The sequence below is a fragment of the Centruroides vittatus genome, unplaced genomic scaffold (assembly GCF_030686945.1).
Source record: "Centruroides vittatus isolate TY-2023 unplaced genomic scaffold, ASM3068694v2 contig_919, whole genome shotgun sequence".
Taxonomy (NCBI): Eukaryota; Metazoa; Arthropoda; class Arachnida; order Scorpiones; family Buthidae; genus Centruroides; species Centruroides vittatus.
The window spans coordinates 145,349-168,090 of NW_027122606.1; the positions used below are offsets into that span (position 1 = coordinate 145,349).

Sequence of the window (22,742 nt, forward strand, 5' to 3'; positions counted from 1 at the left end):
CAAATGAAACAAAGTCTGCCGTTAATATTAGGCGACTTAGTAGTCTGGGTCGGGTTTTCGGCCATCTTGGAAACTATTTCGAACAGGGTCTTCAACCCTTTTTCTAAATTAGCCAATCGATCCTCATCCTTTAGAGTATTATTAGAGCTTACTTCAGGACTTGTACATTCAGCACCCACTTTGCTCTGGAAGTTATGACAGACCGTTTTGAGGTCTCTAGGATTACTACATTCCCTTTCTAGCTCTTCCTCCCTTTCAGCGCATTCAAAGGCTTTCTCTAAGGTAGCAGGTTCCCTGCGACACACGTGACTTCTGATACTTATGTCTAATCCCCTGATGAACCTCTCCTTGATAATCTCGTCTCTGAATGTCGCGATATTTGGGTTACTCCGGATAGCCCTAGACATTATGGTTCTAGTCCTAATGATATATTCACTGACTAATTCCTTTCCTCCTTGCCTCAAATTTAATAATTGATCGAGTAAGCCCCTTCCTCTCCCTTCGTGCTTCTGGAAACATTTAATTAGGTCTTGCTCAATTTCCTTAAACGTTGGTGCAGGCGTTTGCTCCAATAAACAAAAGAAAGTGTTTAATGGTTCACCCTTTAGTTTAGCTTGCAACGCAGCCACCTTAACCTCGTCCCCCCATTGGGCTAACTTAGCCACATTATCAATGGTTCTAAATAGTTGATTTATATTTACCGTATCGTTAGGAGAATTCGAGAAAGTGGGGATCATCCCTAAGAATCCAGTAACCACGAGTGGGGGGTTCTCACTGTGGCTTTCTGCCACTAAACTCATACTGGGGGTACCTTTGTCCTCCATATAACTTTCAACGATGGCTGATAATCAGTACAGCAATACAGAGAATTGGATCAACGAGGAGGGAATCCTGTCGCGGACGCCAATGTGATGTGTGAAGCGCGATAGGAATACACAGACACGTGAATTCAATTAAAACAAATTTAATTTCGCGATAAACAATATATACAGATGAGTTCTTTTGGATTCCCTCGGTCCAATTTCTCTTACTGTCCGTTAGTAACAATAACCCAAGTAGCTTACCTTCTTGGAAACTACTTGCCCGACAATACTAATGAAACCCGCGCGATCCTTAACTAACTTAAACCTAGGGATAGAAAAGTATAGAGATAAGGAAATGAGAAGAATTGATAGGATAGTGGGGTACCCTTGTTCTCGCTGAACTCGATGCTGGCTGGTGTTCTATTCTGCGTGTCTCTGGGTTCGTCATTGTTTTAAATATCTTCTACTATAATTTCTTTTCGGTGTCTCTGATTCGAAAATCCAGATCCTCACCTCACGGCTCTCCATTCGGCCCTCGTAGAATTCCGTCTCACGAGCTCGCCGTTTTCGTCCGTGCTTCTTCGTGTCCGGCCGGGGAAAAAGTGACCCTTCGTGACCCAGATTTGACTCGTCCTCCACTCGAACTCTTTGTTCCACACGGCCCCCTGGTGGGTGGGGAGTGGGAAGCCCCTGTTCCCAAAAGCCAGAACAATGAACAAAGGAAGTTAGAAAGAAGGGTTAAGAAAGAGAGAAAATTATTAAAACTAATTAAATCTAAAATACATATGTACAAAAATATGGCGTACATCCACAAACTTATTATAGCATAAATGCACTTATTATAGTAATATTATTGCATGAATATGCGAAAAATGAAATAATTTACTTTTTAAGTCAACAAAACACCACCTGGACAAAAATATGTAAAACAGACGATAGACCAGACGATGCAGTCAAGTGCTGACATCTGTTGTCAATAAATTCTATTTCGTACGGTTTTGAGTTATTTTCTATGTGAGACTTTTTTTATGCAGTCCCTGTTGACCGCATAAAAAAAATATTTTTTAATTGTGTCGCGAAAACTATTATTTACAGCCATTCGTAAAGTTTTGTGAGATTTTTTTTAATGCGTTTTTTTTAATGCGGTCCCTATCCCCGCATAAAAACAGGTTTGACTGTATATTTTATCACAATATACGGTATTATATTAAAAACTTAAGTAAAAAATATTTATAAACAAGAAATTTCAAAAACTTTTAATAAATAAATATGTTATTCATTATTTGATAAATATATATTGCTTACCCATGCCTAACTGCCATCATTTCATATGTTTGAATAAGTTTTTTAAGAAAATTATCAACAGGCTGTAAATTTAAATTAGTACAAACTTTTCTTGCAGCAGCAATAAACTCCTAAATAATAGAAATATAATTTTATTATTATTATTTTAAAATAATATCAAGCAACGATTTAATAGCTGATTATTATTAATAATCCTAATTATGAAACAATTTTTATAAATCTATTGAATTAAAAAAAAACTACTAACTTTCTAAACACAATATAATTTAGAAACTAATAATTATGTTTTTGATTTATAAAATGTCTCTCCTTTTTGTTTTATCTTTCGTACAGAGTGGCCTAAACTTATTGCTACGCAACTATGTATTATTGTTATTATTATTATTATTAATTATTTTCTCGGTTTCCTTTTTGTATGTATCGGGTTTTCTTGGTTTGTACCGTGTCGCGTGGAATTTTCTTATGATGTCACCTTAGGATACGTGAGAAGCTTTCTGATTGGTCCAGAGTGGGACAATAAGTGAAGCGGACTTCCGGAGAGCGGGAAATATAAATTGAGGGACTCTCACGATTGAGGACACTTTTTGGCTGCTTTTGGATTCGTCGAGGAAGGTTGCCGAGGAAGGGTCAGCAAGGACGTCGGAGTTAGACCGGGAGAACAGGAGTCTAGAAAGGGCGACCACTTTCAGTCGGGAAGCACAATCCGTTTCCATCGTAGTGTAATTGAGAAGTATCAACGAGGGACGTACTTCTGGTGACGTAAATTACGTTCAGGTATCGGAAAGAACTATTAGTTTTGTGAATTAACGTAAAGAAAAGGAACGCTTGGAACTCGAGATCGTGTTGCATTTACTTAACATAATACCGTGATTCGTCGAAGGCTAATATATGCAATTATTGTATAGAAGGAAAATGTGTATGTATATATGTATATAGAGTATTGTAAATTTCGTTAGTTTTAAGTCGTGTATCGTGTAAACTTGAGGGTTAGGAAGCATCTCGCGGTTATTGTACTGTTAGAATAAATTACTGTTGTTTCGCCAAATTCGTGCACGTGTAATTGGTCATTACTTGAGTCCTTAACATACATCCTTATTACATCCGTGGACTTAGATCCATCGGATAACCAACATTGGCGTCCGCGACAGGATATTGATCGGGTTGTTTGTTGTAAAAGGACCGACCAAACGTGCATCTTGTATTAACCCCTCATCCTACTGCCGCTTATATCTGTAATTATAGCCATTGGAATTGTAAATTATATTATTGTAAAACCAAAAGGTTTCGGTAAACTATGGATGAACAAATTACCAGCGGATCTTCAGGGGCAGGGGAATTGGGCAATGTGCCTATTGTAACGGGATTTATGGGCATGATCCCATGTTTTTCGAACCTGCCCGGAGATATTTTAGATGTGAGTAGGTTTTTCCAAACCGTCGAGAACGTCGCGTCGTTGGCAAGCTGGGATGAGACTGTGAAGGTCACCGTAGTTCAAGCCCGCCTAAAAGGTGAGCCCTTGTCTTTATTTTTCGATTTAAGGGACCAGGGCGTCATGAGCTATGATGAAATAAGGAGGGCTCTTATAAAGTGCTTTGGTCGTAAAGAAAAAGAACAGGACCCGTTTGATCAGGTATTAAAGATCTCCCAGAGAAGAGGGGAGAGGGTTTGCGAATACGGGATTAGGATTAAGTCGTTGTTTTCACGAGCGGTGACGCGCAATTCTAATTTAGCGACGCTTCGCGACAATGCTGTTAAGGAATGCTTTATAAAAGGACTACTAGCGGAGATTAGGAGGCAGGTGATGCAGAGGCGGCCGGACACCTTGGATGAGGCGATAGTAAAGGCCGAAGAAGAAGAGGAAATCGAATCGGCCTGCAACAAACGAGGTGGGATAAGTGAGGTATGCGCAAATGTTGAGCATGAAAGGGGGTTGGAGAGAAGGGAAGTACAATTGGGTAAGCGTGTAGAGGAGTTGGAGACTCAAATAAGGAGTTTGACCGAGTCCATGGCATCTTTACTCGAGCACATGAAGGGGAACAATAACCGCGAGAGGTGGGGAAAAGAGCGCCGTTGTTACACGTGTGGTGAAATAGGCCATATTTCGAGAAAATGCAACAAGAGAAGAGGTTTAAACTAGTCAGAGGTCATTTGAAAGGTCAGGCGAATGACCGGTTAGTTAAATTAGAACTGACCAGAAAGATCCACTTGTCAGACCGGGGGTTACCGATTGTAAGAGGTGTAATCCTAGGACGTGAAATTGCTGGTCTAGTAGATACAGGTGCAGAAAGGACCGTAATTAAGAATGAATTGACTGAATATATCAGGCGTGAAAATAGGAATTGGGTGGTCCCAAACAATTCATGTATTAGTGGGATGTCGGGAGCACTCATAAACAGTGATGAGGCCGTAGCAATCGAGTGCTGTTTCCACGATGGGAAAAAGGTATGCACGACAACACCAAGTGTTGGGTTTCCTGAAAGGGCAGGTTACGAGATGATCATCGGGATGGACATTATTTGCCAGCACCCTGGGCTGTTGGTGGGGATCGAATCAGTGGTTAAGGCAGATAAGCAAGGTCGTGAAGGGAGATTTTGTATTAATATAAATAGTGAGGTAGGGGTGGCAGAGGTAGAAAGAGAGGTGTGGAGATTGGATCACCTAGATGAACCGGTTAAGAGGAAAATAATAAATATTTTGAGAAAGTATCCGGACGCTATTGCTAGCGAAATTGCCGAGTTATCTGGCACTAGCAGACATATGCACTCTGTTAGCCTGACGTCGGAACGTCCGGTCAACGTTAGACAGTACCGAATTCCGTACAGTTACTTACCTGGCCTTAAGAAGCAAGTTAGTGAGCTGATAAAAGCAGGTATATGTGAGGAGAGCTCATCGGAGTGGAACTCTCCTATACATGTTGTTCCTAAAAGCTCTGGTGAGATTCGTATCACTTTGGACCTGCGAAAAATTAATGATATAACAGAACCCCAAATATTCCCGATGGCTCGAATAGACGACATCTTATCCCAACTTAATGGGAACAGATATTTCTCGGTATTGGACTTAAAAGCAGGGTATTTCCAGATTCCTCTAGATCCCAAGGTAAGACACATATTTGCGTTCTCCACACCATGGGGAAAATACCAACTTTGTAGGATGCCTCAGGGTGGGAAGAATAGTGGGAGGTTTTTCCAATACATTATGACGAAGATCTTAGCAAAATTTGTCGGAAATAGCTGCTTTGTGTTTCAAGATGATATTGTATTATTTTCACAAAGTTTGGAGGATCATCTTGAGCTTGTCGATCGAGTAATTAGTACATTAAGGGATGAGGGCCTAAAATTAAATCCGAGTAAATGCCAAATATTAGCAAAGGAGGTGAGATATTTAGGACATATTATTAATAGCGAGGGTGTGCGACCTGATCCCAACAATGTTGAGTCGATCAAGAAAGTGGAAACACCTCGTAGTGTAAAAGAGGTCCGCAGTTTTCTCGGTGTGGTTGGATTTTTTCGGAATTTTATCCCGTCGTTTTCCGATATCGCTGCTCCATTAACAGAACTCACCAAGAAAGGGAAGAGATTTTTATGGAGCCCAGAATGTCAGAGAGGTTTTGAAAAGTTAAAAGAGGCAATAGCAAGCCCACCAATTCTAGCTCACCCGGATTTTGATAGACCATTCTATTTGCACACTGACGCATCTGACAACGCGGCAGCTGCGGTGCTCGAACAACGGCACGAAAAGGGACTGGCTCCGATAGGCTATTTTAGTAGGAGATTTCAAGGGGCAGAAATCAATTATTCCACAATTGAGAAAGAATGTCTAGCAATTGTTTTAGCCTTAAGACACTTCAAATTTTTAATTCTAGGCCAAAAAACGATAATACTCTCTGACCATAAACCCCTTGTGTTCCTTAGCAACATTCAAAATGGGAGCAAGCGTCTGACTCGTTGGATAATGGAGATTATGGACTACCATATAGAAGTCCAACATGTGAAAGGCGTTGACAATAAAGTAGCGGACTTCCTTTCGAGGAACGTTAACGGGGTTCATCACTTCGATGTTGAATCTACAAGGGCTGTAATCCCTAATAGATACGAGATTGGTTTATCACAGGATCGCGATGAAACTTTTGGCCCCATAAAAAGGGATTTACTGAGAAGCCCCGGGAATAGAAATATTGGGAGCTATATGCACCAGTATGTAGTAATAAGCGAATGCCTGTATAGAAGAAGCCTCTTGAAGTCCCGTGACAAGTATGTTAGCCAATTATGCGTAGGGGAGGATCTTGCTAGGGAAGTGATTAAGGCTGTTCACGAAAACAATCTGTCGGGGCATTGGGGCGTGCGAAAAACTATAATTAACATTGAGAAACACTATTATATTCGGAATTTGAGGGAGAAGGTCGAAGGTGTCATTAAGACGTGTGAAAGGTGCCAGAGGCATAATGTACACAAAGGAAAGGCTCCTTTCCAAGAAAACGAGACGGCTGAGGCACCTTTCCAAAAGATTGCTGTGGATATAGTAGGACCTATCCGCACATCGAGCAGCGGTAACCGATTCATCCTTGTAATAGTAGATATTTTCACTCGTTTCGTCGAAGCACACCCTTTGAAGGACCAAACTGCATGGTCTGTGAGTAATACAATATTTAATGAAATCGTTTGTAGGTACGGTGCCCCAGAAGTAATTATTTCCGATAGAGGTACCAACTTTCTATCATCTTTATTCTCGGACTGTTGCAAGTGGTTAGGAATTAGGAGGAACATTACTACCGCTTATCGACCTTGTGCGAATGGCACGTGCGAACGGGTGAACAGATCGTTAGTCGAAATGATAACTAAATCCTCTGACGATGGGAGAGTCGAATGGGATGAAATGATACCTTCTGCATGTTTTGCCTATAACAATTCGCACCACACTGCCATAAATGAGTCACCTGCCTTCCTCTTGTATGGTGTTGATCCCCGTACCCCTAATATCGAATACCTGCCTGATGATATGTCTACCGATGAGCGTAGGGCATTCCTGGTCACGAAACTCCGTGCATTACGGGAAAATGCGAGTATCCATGCGCGAAATTACAACAAGAAAGGAAGGGATTATCGAAGCAAAGGGAGAACATTAGTAAGTTTTTCGGAAGGGCAGAGGGTTTGGGTGAGAAAGAAAGGTGTTAAAGGGAATAAGTTTTCTTATAATTATAAAGGACCCTTTCGGATCACCAAGGTGATAAACCCAACTACGTATCGTGTGGAGGGTTGCAATATGAAGGATCAGGAGACTGTCCATGTCGATCGCCTAAAACCTTGCTATGGCTATCCGATTTGTAATAAGAAAAAAAAGAGGGAGGATAGAGGAATTGTACTGGAGGATGATGATGAAGTCCTGGATGATCGGTTGGTGAGGAGACGTGGGGTGGTCACTAACACGCAAGGTGTTGACACAAGTGGTGTGCAGAAGTGCACTGACCTTGAGGTGCGTAAGAAACCTTATAACCTACGTGAACGCAAAATTGATTTCCGTAGTTTGCACTACGGGAAGTGAGTCGCTTGGGGGGGGAGATATGTAGTGCTACGCAACTATGTATTATTGTTATTATTATTATTATTAATTATTTTCTCGGTTTCCTTTTTGTATGTATCGGGTTTTCTTGGTTTGTACCGTGTCGCGTGGAATTTTCTTATGATGTCACCTTAGGATACGTGAGAAGCTTTCTGATTGGTCCAGAGTGGGACAATAAGTGAAGCGGACTTCCGGAGAGCGGGAAATATAAATTGAGGGACTCTCACGATTGAGGACACTTTTTGGCTGCTTTTGGATTCGTCGAGGAAGGTTGCCGAGGAAGGGTCAGCAAGGACGTCGGAGTTAGACCGGGAGAACAGGAGTCTAGAAAGGGCGACCACTTTCAGTCGGGAAGCACAATCCGTTTCCATCGTAGTGTAATTGAGAAGTATCAACGAGGGACGTACTTCTGGTGACGTAAATTACGTTCAGGTATCGGAAAGAACTATTAGTTTTGTGAATTAACGTAAAGAAAAGGAACGCTTGGAACTCGAGATCGTGTTGCATTTTCTTAACATAATACCGTGATTCGTCGAAGGCTAATATATGCAATTATTGTATAGAAGGAAAATGTGTATGTATATATGTATATAGAGTATTTTAAATTTCGTTATTTTTAAGTAGTGTATCGTGTAAACTTGAGGGTTAGGAAGCATCTCGCGGTTATTGTACTGTTTGAATAAATTACTGTTGTTTCGCCAAATTCGTGCACGTGTAATTGGTCATATAATTTAGAAACTAATAATTATGTTTTTGATTTATAAAATGTCTCTCCTTTTTGTTTTATCTTTCGTACAGAGTGGCCTAAACTTATTGACTGAATTTATTTACTTTTTCAGTGCTTTGAATGAAAAGTAGACAAAATCTTATGCAAGTATCATTCGAATCAACTTGAAACCATTTAAATTACAATATATTCAATGCTTGCTTCCTCTGAACAATGCAAGAACAGATGTAAAGCACTTTTAAATCATTGTGAAGAATGGTAATTACAGAGCCTTGCAAAATTCCCAAAATGTCAATCAGATCCCCTATATTCTCCTTTCGTCTCTTTTAAAAATTCGAAAAATAATTTCTTTATTTCTTTTAGAAGTTGAACTAAACTGATGGGAATCAAATGATCCTCTGTTGATTCATGGCCTTCTTTAAAACACTTATACTATTTATACTATTGTGTACATAAAACAGTATCATTATCATAAGTTTCTTTAAGCAAATTAAATGTTATGGTAATGGTAATACCAAGTTTGATGTAGAATTTAATGTTGATTTGTTGCTTGAGATCTGTCATTTCAAAATACACCCACATACTCCAATATTTTGATGTTTTGCATTCTACATGCATCTGAATACAGGTATTTACAATGTGCCAAACAAATACTGATATATTTATGTAAATGTTCAAATGCATCAATGTTCACAATTATAGTTGTTCCTAGGTAACATCAAAAGTTTGGTTTATTTTTGACTTTACGACATATAAATGACTCCAAATGCTGATCTAAATGATATTTAAGTAATATTTGTATATCTCATTGTTCAGTCATAAAACATATTAAACTTGATAGGTTGGTTCCTGTAAATAATTTATAATTTAACGTTATAATTTTTAATAATAAATTTAAATATAATTACTCAAAAATTTATTTTATGATTTTTTTAAATATTTTAATGAATATTTAGTATTAGTAACAATTAATTAAAAATAATGATTTAAATGTTTAGATATTGTTTGTAAAAATAAATAAATTGTGGGGAAGTACTCGATCTTTAGAGTATTCCCCATGTAGGAACAAAACAAAAAGAAACTTCAAAGAAATAAATCACACACTCTATGACTCCAATGCAAGGAACTTAAAGTTTATTTTAGTCCTTTCAATCACTACTCTGTCCCTTCGCTATAACAGACACTAAAACAAAAGAAACAACACACAAAAAAAATCAATCTTGCGACTCTATCATCTACACGTCCTCTCTCTCTTTCTTTCTTCCAAAAAAGTCCCCCTTCTTCCATTGAGCATGCGCGATCTCCCTCTCTTCCTCCGGGTTTTTTTTTTGTTGTCATCGAAAACACGCCCCATCCTTTCCTTTATGCTGCGGCCTACCCAAGGATCACGCAATAGAACACGTGATCTTTGGACCACATATCTCCCCTCCTCCCATTAACTTTTACAACAGGAAGCTTTTACGCTATGAGGGCCTGTCCCTCCTTTACACCGTGAACCACCCAAGGGGTTGGTTACAAGCTGGTTAGGCAACAGAACACGTGGTCTTCAGACCACAAAATAAATATAATTTATGATAGAGTAATGAAAATAATAAGTTATTAATTTTTTACTTACAGTATAATCACTTTGATGAGCTTCTGTATCAGGAAAAAGATCAGAAATAATGTCTTGAAAAAGTGGTATATCATGAGAGAGAAATTTTGGTAGATTTACATCCAAAAGGGATCTTAATAACTGAAATTAAATTGAATAATTGATTAAATATTCTATAATACAGAGTAATCGTTTAATATAAAAATAAATTAGACTCTGTTTATTATAATCATTTTGGGACTTGCTTAGTTATCAATAACTGATAGCAATAATTGATGATGAATTAAGTGGATAAGTGAAAATAGGGCTACAAATAGTAAAAATTCTCATTTTATTCACTCTGGCATTAAAAATAATTAAAAAATGCATAACTTAAGAATTTATGTATAACTGAAGTAAGAATTTAAACTGTTATATTGCAAGCAAATAGTTAAAATGGTTAATGTTTAACATTTAAAGCACTCAATAAGACTGATAACAATAACTGAATAATTATATTATCAGCCACATATTAACAACATAAAGAGTTTAAAAATGCCTATTTATCTAAAAATAATGATAACAATAACCAAACTCTGGTTACAAAAAGCAAAGTTTCTTGTTTTTAACTGTTTTTGGAAACTGTTAATTTGTTAACATTAAATGGATAACAACAATATCCATGATTACAGTAAGCAGAATCTATGGTATATATCAGAGGTGGGCAAGCAAGAGTTCAGTGGGAGCTAAAATGTAGGTTTTGCAAAATGCATGGGAGCCACAGTTCTGTACTGTCGTGGCAGATAGTATAGTAAGGCAGGGAAAGATAGGGTGTCCCCCATCCAGGTTGAGAACTTGGAAATAAATTACTAAATATTACATATATATAATTACACATATTCACAAAATTGTGGAAATAAAATTGTAAAAATAATAATAAAAAGCAGAAATTAACACTTTTAGCAAAAGCCGCATGTAACTCAAAAAGAGCCGCATTTGCCCGTGTCTGATATATATGAAAGCAAAATGAAAGTTTTTAGAACAAAGTTTAAACATTTAAGTCTTTAAAAACAAAAATTTTGATGATAAATTTTAATTGGTTATTAAATGCAAAAATTACATCTCCAAATTCTTATTATAATAATTTTAATTTGGGTGAACAGTCACGATGCTCAGTTTGCCTGATCATGCATTACTCGTTAAACTCTTCTATCAATGAAATAGTACTTCCAGCTCAGCACTTAAGAATCTTTGAAACTTAAAACATTTATGAAGGGTCTTCTGACTATTGAAAATCTTATAAAAATGATTTTGCATTTTGGGAAAAGTGAAACTTTTGCTGTGAAACCAGAATGGGATTGCAATATCTGAAAAAAGACATTATTACTGTAGTAGTGGAGCATAAAATATAAAAGTTTCATGGCACAGTTTCATGGAAATTAGATATATCAGACACAAAAGTGTGAAAAGTTTTGTAAAGGCACTTTCGTTTTTATCTGCATAAGATATCCCACAGCCAAGAATTGGTTTCTGGTGATAACAACAAGCAGAAAATGTTAGCCATGACATTTGTAGATTGGATGATGATTGATGGTGCTCTGACAAATTCTGAAAAACAGTGAGGCTCATTTTTATTTGTACAGTAATGTGAACACGCACAACTGTCATATTTGGTCTAAAAATAATCCACCAAAAAAACATATTCACCAATAAATTCCATTGCACTCAAAGATAATCGTGTAGTGTAGTTTCACAGCATTAATCCTTATTTTTTGATGAAATTTTTGTAACTGGGCCAATGACATGTTCTATTAATGTCACTAAATATGGAATTATGCTACAAAAAACATTGTCATACATAACTGTCAGCACTGAAACAGAAAAATTATCCGAACACCACAATCTTTATGCAAGGTGGCACACCACCACATATCAGCTTAAATATTCAAGCCTTGACCACTTTTTCATGTGAAAAATGTTGCATTATTTTTACAATTACAATTACTAGACCTGAACTCCTGTGATCTGGTTATGGGACTACCTAAAGCATCTCATTTATAAGGTAATATTACATATCTAGCTGTCTTAAAAGCCAGAATTTCATAACATATGAGACAACTCCATTATGTTGGAGCCACCTTGGAGTGTGTTGTGTAATAAATGTAGTTTTTAGAACATGGAGATGGAGGGCACATAGGGCCATATCTTTTATGTATACATCAATTCCACATTCCAAATTTGTAATCACATCTGTAATTGAAATAAAATTATTGCACTTTTGTTTCTTAACTCTTGGAATTTGTTAGGAAACATAAATAATATACACATTAAAAGGACATCATCATCAAATTTTATCCTAGCAGCTGAATTTTAAAGTAAAATTTTTCTTGAAAATTAAAACCACATTCTCAAGATAGTATGTACCATACATCAAATTTTGTTAAGATTTGCCCAATAGTTCTTTTTACAAAGAGCTCTGAACATCTACTCTTTATGATCACACTATACTTTTAATGTGTTTGTATTGCTCCTCATATAACTTCAGACAATGTATCCTAGTCTTAAAAGTAGTGAAAAATTGAAAAAAACAAAACAGTTTGTGAAATTTTACATTTTCATTATTATTATTTGTTAAAATATTATAAATTAAAATGATTGTTTAATTATTTTATAAAAAATATGTTTTGTAAATACTTAGAAATAGATGCAATTTACCAATTTTTCTTCTTTTTTATTTGGAAACTTTAACTTCATATTATTCGCAGCTGTTAAAACGGCAATCACTGATCGCATACCATAATCATAATGCGACTGATCAGATAGCTGTTCCGAACATAGACGATAGGTTGTTACAATTTTATTTGATAAGTTGCGAGCGTCGACAAATCCTCCTGAATACAGCCTAATCTCTCCAATCATTGCATAATCAGGGACCATCATTGCAACAGTTCTGAATAAAACCTAAAAAAATTAAACGAAAGGAATTTTAAGAACATTTCAACATTCTTATTGATTTATTAAAATGAAGTTAAATTACATTAATAAATAAAATTTAAAATTATGGAGAACTAAATGAAACATCTCTAAACTTCTAATCTAGGTTCATTTTAACATGCATGGCTTCAATCCCAGATATCCAAAGCATTAGGCAGGCATCTTAACCACCCTGCCATCACAAAATTGTGACTTACAATTGAATACATTTTATAATAAAATTATACGTAATCAAAACTTATTAAACAAAATAAGTTAGTTCATCTGAAAAATACTCTTGGTTTGACATTGGAAAACTTTCTATATATACCTAACTATTAAATTTAACATCTTAAACCAAGAGCATTCTATCAATGCCTAATAGGAATTGATAGAACGTTCTCGGTCTCCAGAGAGCAAAAAGAGTAGCAATAAAAAATTTATTCAAGTAATATAAGAATTATATTTTAAAATCATTTAAATTAATAAGGTTTCCCATTATTTATATGACTTCATAAACTACAATACATATTTACAAAGGTTATAAATATATAATGGAGTAAAAAGTTTTTTTATTACACTTTAGAAATGTTCAATTTATTGATATATTTATGGACTCTAAATTCAAAGTTATATAAAATTTAAATAATAAAAAATAAGAATTCTATTTATTAAAAATAATGTAACATTTAGATTATTCAAATTATTTGTAATATTGTGAAATGTATACAAAAATAACTGAAAAGTGGTCAAACATAATTAATTGCTCTGTTCAGTGATAAATGATACACTTAACAGTTTGTATTCATTTTACTTTTATTGAAGTTATAAAATAAGTAATAAGAATAAATGAGAAAAGATAACTAGAAAAATTTATTGCTTAAAAGTTGCTTTTGCTAAAATTTTTTCCTTTGATCACGTTTAAAGTTGTTTATAATTAATGACTGTTTCTATAATTAACTGTAGAATAAATATTAAAAATATTCAGTTTCAGTTATATATGTTATTTATAATAAAATTCTAGAACCAGTTAGTATCTGTCATACCACCATAGTCAGCAAATTCTTTTAATCATGCACTCCTTTACCAGTAAAGAAAAATATGCATCTTACAGCAGAGATCAACCAGACATTTTAGAGTTTTAGACTTACTATATCTCTAACCGCACTACTATAATACATCAAAAAACTCAAAAACCTTTAAAATGCAGTCTATTTTGTTTACGTACCAAACGTTTTCGGTCAAATTAACTGACCTTCTGACCTTCTTCAGGATCGAACAAACAATTTAATTTGCCAAATGGAAATTCTAAGTTCTAGAATTTCCATTTGGCAAAGAATTTTCCATTTGGCAAATTAAATTTTTTGTTTGATCCTGAAGAAGGTCAGTTAATTTGACCGAAAATGTTTGGTACGTAAACAAAATAGACTGCATTTTAAAGGTTTTCCAGTTTTTTGATGTTTTAGACTTAAAATAAAATTAGCACAAGTACAGTACAACCAAACATAGTATAAAAAAAAGTATTCATTTCATCCTACTTATTACAATTTTATCAATGTAAACTCACTTTATTACAGTTACGTTTAAAATAATATTTAATTTTCCTACTTATTGTTATTTTAATGTTATTAACTCATTATTGAAAATGTAAATATAAAAAAATTGATTATATTTAACTTTAAAAATACTGTTGAAAATAAGTTTCTTGTAGAATTTTGCTGTGTGTTTTGTGACTGTTCTAAACATAAAATAATATTAATTCAAAAATATTTAAATACAGTTGATTTTTTCCAAAATAATTTTTGAAAATGTAAAAAATATTAATATATGTGTAGTGTTCTGCCACTTATCGGTTGTTGTTCGGTTTAGTATTTATATATGTAGTATATATCATTTGTGCATAGCTTCACGTTAGTTTTATTATGTTCATTATTGTATCGGGTTTTCCTTTTTTCTTTTGTTCAGTTTTGTTTTGTAGTTTGTGATTGACACACGACCTTCTCCTTCCGAACCATCTTCTTAGAGACGTGTGTAAGGGGGCTTGTAGATCAGTTGTAAAAAGATCACATGGGGACAGCAAGAAAGGGGTATAAATAGAAGATCCAGGTGTGAAAGTGACACTTTTTCATTTGTTTGTCTTGGTTGGTGCTATTGTCGAGATATGAAGAAAAGTCATGTGTAAGGAAGAAGGAAATCATCCAGAACATCAGAATAAGGTGAAGGACTATAATCCAATTCCATCTGAGGCAGTTGAAGGAACAATGGAGTGAAGGGGAACAGAAAGGAAGTGGAAGTGTCTGAGGTATCGTTTTGAGCAGTTATTTTTGTCTTCATGTGCGGTAACTGTCGGTTACACATCCCCATTCAAGTACGGAATTACTGTGTGTTCATGGTTCTCATTGAACCTTTCTTGTTAATTAAAGTTTTGTGTAAACTTTGTTACGCATTAACATAGGGAAACGGAGAGTGAAGGTATATGTGCTATTTGTACTCAGAACATGTGAGAGAAAAGGAGCTTCACAGAGGAGGTCATATGAGCCTTCTGTTTACTGAGCATTTGTTAGTTATAAATAAATCAGTAAGCCGACTTGTTATTTGTAGACCTAGGTCTAGCTCGAGGGTCTCAACACACGTAATAAAAATGTTAGAAATAAGTACCAATTTTGAAATTTATTATTTGTACATTGAATAAATCAATTCATATACTACACAATTTAATTTTAAATAATAAATACCCTTAGATTATCAGGTAATTCTGAACGTCCACTGTATCCAGGATTCATGGTAATACATATGTAGGTATTGGGATTGAACTGAAGTTCAGTTCCTTCAAACATTAATTTATGAACACCAGCTTGTACTGCTCGAATGATGCTTAGGATCTTCGAGAATTAATATTTAAATTTTACAAAATATCAGTTGTATCTAATTAAAATTTCATTAATTAATTAAATAATTATAATTACTTGTTGTGCAATTACAGATAAAACTTCTACTTCTATTCTATTAAATTCATCAAAGCATGCCCAAGCTCCAGTTGATGCTAAACCTTTAAAAAACTGTTAAGAAAAACAATGAATTGATGAAATAACAGTAAATATAAAACATCAAAATGGAAACATTTGTTTTATTTATTAAATATAATGAAAATGAAAATTAAAACAATTAAAGCAGTTAATCAGAATAGGTTTAAGAAACAGTATTAAAAATATAAAAATTAAGATGTCAAATGTATACTTTTTCTTTTGTTTCATTAGAACATGAGTAATCCTCAATTGAAAGTTTGATCTTCATCCATTTGGTCTTTAAAATATTATTTAAGTTTAAGGATTTCTTTTCTAAAGTTTTTTATCTTTATTTAACATTGGCTGCATTCAGCAGACTCAACAGTTGTAACTGAGCAAATCGGTAGCTGTTACATAACAACCTGGATCTGCTGAATGATGAGTGACGTTGCACTAAAACAAAAAGTCTCATTGGTCAGTTTCAGGTAGCAATAGATAGCATAAATGAAAGACACTATCAAATGTGATGTCAAAACTCCAAACACATTCCAAAAGAGCACTACCATAGAGGGCGTTCAGCTGAAAAATACTCAACGGCTCCGGAACTGTTTAGTCTGCTGAATGCAGCCATTGTAATTTTGTACTTTAACTTTGGTTCTGTGACATAAGAATAAATAAACATTGACTAACTTTAGAAACTTCATTAAAAGTTAATTTATCAGATATTTTCATATTTTTTAAATTATAATAAATTCAAATACCCACCTTTCCCATAGCAATATAATCCAAACCTTCTGAACAATTAAAAACAATACATTGTACTGCAATTGCTTTGGCTAAATCTTTTAACGGTTTCCGTTTTTCCAGTTCCTGCAGGTCCTTCCAGTGATCCATTTAAATGAAGAGAGTAAGCACCAACAAGGGTGCGATAACATCTATCAGTTAATGGTGTTATAACTAATCTAAAATAATTGGATTAAAAATATTTAATTCAAAATTAAAAAGACAAATAACTAATTAGAATTAATAATATAAAATTATAATAATTTATGAAAATTTATTTAGTAAATCAATAAATTTATATATAAATATAAGAAAAACATGTAAGGTTATATATGCAACATTTATCAATATTAAAATACAAGCATACCTTGCTAATAGGGTGCTTTTCAAGTTATACTCATGTTTATTATTTTCAGTACTTGCCTTACTTATAAGGGGATTTTCTGGGTTATTTTATTTAATATTTTTACTATTACACACTTAATAAATGATATTGTAAATATGCATTGGCAAGTAAAAAAATTTTGTTTCACTTTAAGTAAAGAATCTGAAACCTAACCTGCCATATCAGTGGTGTATGTACATGTTATTTGGACTAATTCCTTGATTATTAATGTTAATTAAAAAAAAACATCACATATATTTGAAGTCAACATTGTTTCAGCTCCTATAAAATAATATATTAAGATATTAATTATTGCTATTTTGCTCAAATTCCACAGTTAAATATAGATCTTGATTTGCATTTAACTACATCTGGGATGATTACTAACTTCTTCGGCTTAGAATCAGTTATTCAACCAAATAAGTCAATTATTTGAAGAAAAACAATGTTTTATGCAAAAAAACAAATTATTTAGTTAATGTTTAGTTAGTTTCCATTTTTAATAATTCTGTAAATGAATTAATATTCATAATCAACAAATTTATTGTTATCTAACCAATTCCTGTTCAATAAAATGAATTTAAATAGATATAAAATTTACAAGTTTTTCTTGTTTTTTAATAAATATTTTGTTGTGGCTTTTTGTAATTTTACAAAAAAACAAAACTTAAACTGAATATTCAAAAAAAATCATTTAGAATAATGATTCTTAACTGATATGATGAAAACTTATCACAGATAAGCTACAAAATCTTGAAAAATAATTTAAAAATACTAATTGTTTCTCTAATTATTATTTGCATATTTTTTTATATACAAAAAATGCAGACTTTAAATGTCACATTTTTGTTTGTAAGAGCATTTCTGATATGACATTGGCTTGTCAATTTGCCACCAACACAATCAGACAGTTGAGAATCAATGACTTAAAGTAGCTGTAGATAAATAAAAAAACTACAAGTATATGTAAATGTATGTGTACAAGTGCATATATTAAACTAATCTGATATAATTTATATATACATTAAATTCTCATTAGCATCAACTATTGGTTAGTAGCCAGTTTTTGATGTCTTGGCAAAAACTTTATATTTTACTGTACATTTAATTCTGCTTAAAGGAAATTTGGTTAATGATTACCATCAACATTTTTTCTAGTCTGAGGTGTATTGAATAATATTGGTTACATCAATCCTTACAAGTTATTCTTGCAAGGGTAATATTAACTATCCAAACTAACATATTATGAACTAATATAACCAATATTAATGCTGATGAGAATCTACTGAATATGTACTGCATATAAAAAGAGTAAAATGAAATAATATTTTTAATCAAAATATGCCAAAATTTATGTTTTTCTTATTTATAACCCAAATACAAATTTACTAATATACATACCTGGTAGTATTTCCTAAATATTCGTAACTATAATTTATTGTTGCATTGATTATTCTAACTTTCACATCGGAATTATCCCAATAATAACGAAGCTGAGCTAACCATTGAAAATCATCTACTGAATGTATTCCTACAAAAAAACAAGATCAGATAAAAAATTTACATAATATAAATTATCATAATAAACTTTTAGTTAACATTAACATTATTTAATATTCTAAATACAGTTGAACTTGATTAGGATTTGGTTTTATTCAATTATGGCAATGTGACACATGGACAATCTGCCAAGGGGAATGCCTCTCAGGTCTTTTATGGGAAACTGGCCCCTATTTAAATGTACCTAAGGTAAAGAAAACCTGGAAAATGCCACATGGCCAGCCCATTGACAAGGTTCAAACCACAACCAACTACCAGTGTTATCGACTTGGCAACTGGTGGATGTCAAACTCAGTTATAATGAGTATGAAGGAACTGGCAAGATTTCCTCATTACAACCATTACTTTGTGGTCTGAAGACCACGTGTTCTGTTACTTAACCGACTCGTAACCAACCCCTTGGGCGGTTCACAGTGCAAAGAAGGGAGAGGCACTCATAGCGTAAAAGCTTTCTGTCATAAAAGTTAATGGGAGAAGGGGAGATGTGTGGTCCAGGGATCACGTGTTCTGTTGCGTGATCCTTGGGTGGGCCGCAGGGAAAAGAAAGGATGGGCCGCGTTTTCGGAAGAAAAACAGAGAGGGGGGAGGAGATCGAGCATGCGCAACGGGAGAAAAAAAGTGGAGTTCTTCGGAAGAAAGAAGAGAGAGTAGACGTGTAGACGGCAGAGTCGTGAGATTGTTTTTTTTTGTGTGTGTTTTTTTCTTTTGTTTGTGATTGGAAGGACTGAAATAAACTTTAAGTTCCTTTCATTGGAGTTTCTTTTCATTTGTTCCTGCACGGGGAATACTCTAAAGATCGAGTACTTCCCCACAACTTGTTATATCTGTGAGAGCAGTGACATAACTAGGGAAAAAATGGGCAGCTGCTTCAGGTGCAAACACTTAGGCGTTATTGAATAATATCGGGGTAGCAAAATGTATAGCTATGCCACTGATCATAAGTAAAATTTATCTTTTAATTTTCTATTCTAAATAAGTTAATTCCAAAAATATATATATGTAAGCACAATATATAACTATTAATAAAAATACAGTATAAACTACAATATAATTAATACTAAACAATTTACTTTTTCATAATTAAAGATAATACTAATTATGAAAAATAGAGTTACCAGAACATATCCTTTCTACTGACAAAAATCGAAGAGAAAAACAGAAATTATGGCATGATGACGCTTCCATACATACTGCTATAAGTGATATACAGTAGTTTGCATAAAACAACATCAGTACAATTGACTGGCCAGCACTCTCTCCTAACCTGAACCCTATCAAAAATCTATGGGGCGCCAAAATGGAAGACAGTTCTAAACCGATTGGAGAGTTGAAATTAGTCATCATAAGAGAATGGCAGAAATCAGTGTTAGAGGACTGCAAAATTTAATTATTTTAATGACAAAGGATATATTTGCAATTATTTCCAAACACGGAAAATCGATAAATGTACAAATACTTTTTTTTTGTTTGCAGTTCGTGGAATAAATAGAAGGTGGTGATAATTTTTCATCACCTTGATATGGCTATTTTTGCATAATTAATGTTTAAATTAATCGATTAGGATGATATTTGGTGTAATCCATTAGAAGATAATGTTAAATAATTTTGTAAAATTTTGTCAGTCTACTCTAAATAATTCAAAAGATTTTTTTAAAAATTACACTGGCATATAATTCTGCAATGCACTGTATATATTTTCAAATAAATACCTTATAAAATATCTTAAATACAGTTGGATCTCAGAATAATATTCAATAATAAAATGCCAGTAATTGGTACTATTTTCAATATAAAAAATAAAAATTATATATATATATAAATGTTCTAACACAGTTATATTCTAGTTTGTTATATTCAAATTGAATTCAAAAATGTTAAATCAATGTGTGATCATTATGACTATGATTCTAACAGTAAATACTCTTGACAAACAACAAATGGATCATTAATTCCTTCTTCATAAATTTGATCATCTGTTCCCTATACAAAAGATAGTCAGTTTAGACTGTCATCTTCTTGCCAGATACTTTTCCTGATGCAAACTCTTTCTCTTTTATCCAGACTTAGCTTCACTAGAGCTATCATGTATTAGACAATTATAACAACATCCTTGCCATCTGTGACTAAAGTACTAATCAAGACATATATTGCTTCATTGATCTGATAAAAACCAATAAGTTTGGCAACCATTGCCTTAACATTCATACTATATATTGTGCAAAAACTAAACAGTTTTAGAAGAATATATGTCATAAATATAAAAAGATGCACAGTACATTATATTTCTACTCAACAATGTGATTGAATCTTACAGTAACATTTAATATAAGATTATCTGTATCAAATGCTTAATTTCAGATAGCCAACTGTTTGAATTTACTACGAAGGAACATTTTCATCTTGTTTTATGACAGCATCAGCTTCCTAACAAAAATTTAAATAGTTGGCTATTTAAAATTAAGCATTTAATACAGATAATACTATGAAGCCAGAAATACATGAAGTAATATTTTTTAATATCAGATTCCAGTAATTGGTATAATTATTAATACAAAAATCATATAAATAAATGTATCTTAAGTTATCAGCTTTTAAATATTTAAAGATAAAAAATAAATTTGAAATACCTTTCTGAGCTAACTCCATTATGACATCACGGGCGTGAACATCGATCACAATTAAAGTTTCCAAAGTTATTCGTGTGGTGCTGGTGACTCTTCCTCTAACAATATTTGCAGTTTCTGTTATTTGCATATCCAGTTGTTCACAGAGATCAAACAAACTTTTCCTCTTTTTTCTTCTAATTGTTTCGTGAACTTTTGATGTCCAATATATTTGAGACACACAAAGGACTACTTGACCAGGCCAAGAGAGCACCCACCTGTATCTGTTATCTGATGCATAACCCTGACATGTTTTAAAATTTTATGATATAATAAATTATTTATATAGATAATGCATAATTTTATCAAAAATTTTAAATTGAAGAATTATTAAACTTAAAAACATTATTATTATATCAAGAAATTAAATAATTTTGATTTTCTTGATGTATTCGTATTAAGCACATTCTCTATTTTTCTTAATTTAAAGATTAATTTAAACAACAAATGACTATGTTCTAGAAACCAAAATTAGTCTTGATTTTGTTTCTAGAAACAAAATTATTCTAACGGCTTCCTCGTCTTAACATATTTTGAATTACATGTAGCATGCTGCAATTTAAAACACTAACGGACAAGCTGTAATTTAATACAGCATGTAGATTATAAGATTTTTCATTAAAAAATTAAAATATTTATTTAAAATTGTCAGTTATGTAAAATTCTACAATAAATTATTAAGTTGAAAATTATAATTATTCATTTTTCTTTACTTGACCAGCCTATTAATAAACTTTATTTTTCATTTTTTTAAATTGAAGAGAAGCACAATAATGTTTTGATTTGTGTAGTATATAATCCTTTCTTAATTTATATTATGTTACTTTTACAAAACATTTTAAAAAATTTGTTTCTAAAGCTTTATTTAAAGCAATACGTAATACGGAAAACATTTGAAATATAATATTATAATAAAATCAAAATTATAAAACAAATATTTACTTTAAAAGCTTGTTCAATAATACTGCGTAATGACTTTACCATCATATGTTGCACCTATCATATAAAAAATAATAGTTATATATAAATACAAAAAATTATCATCAAAGTTGTAGACTAATATTGTGACAATTATAGAACTTAAAATTTTATCTACTATAAAACATAAAATTAATATCTATAATTGTAAGGTTCCAGATGGGTCTGAAATTGCGACAATTGTGTTGATTATATAAAAGATCCTGAGACAAAAACAAAATAAAAGTTATGTAAGGGAGAGAGGAAAAAAAACCTGTAGTTGTCTAAACAAATGCGACACAGAGATAAATGAGGAGTCTTGGAGACTCACACATGATAGATCATAGATAAATGTAGATCAAGAGAGATGGAGCTTTGACAGGGGTGCTCATATACAATTGACCTAAATTAGAAAATCAGAAAAAGGGGAAGGGTTGATAGTCAAGGAC

The 22,742-nt window shown here is 33.2% G+C and overlaps 1 protein-coding gene across 1 annotated transcript in view; it reads right to left on the minus strand.

Annotated features, from left to right (window-relative positions):
* The window catches only part of LOC136984445 (dynein axonemal heavy chain 7-like), a 204,871-nt gene that overhangs the window by 130,443 nt on the left and 51,686 nt on the right, over positions 1-22,742 (minus strand). Inside the window, 10 exon segments of the mRNA XM_067281432.1 lie at positions 2,109-2,218; positions 10,010-10,129; positions 12,683-12,928; positions 15,676-15,822; positions 15,907-15,999; positions 16,711-16,791; positions 16,793-16,907; positions 18,515-18,644; positions 21,301-21,580; positions 22,279-22,332. Of these exon segments, the coding sequence (XP_067137533.1) occupies positions 2,109-2,218; positions 10,010-10,129; positions 12,683-12,928; positions 15,676-15,822; positions 15,907-15,999; positions 16,711-16,791; positions 16,793-16,907; positions 18,515-18,644; positions 21,301-21,580; positions 22,279-22,332 (1,376 nt within the window).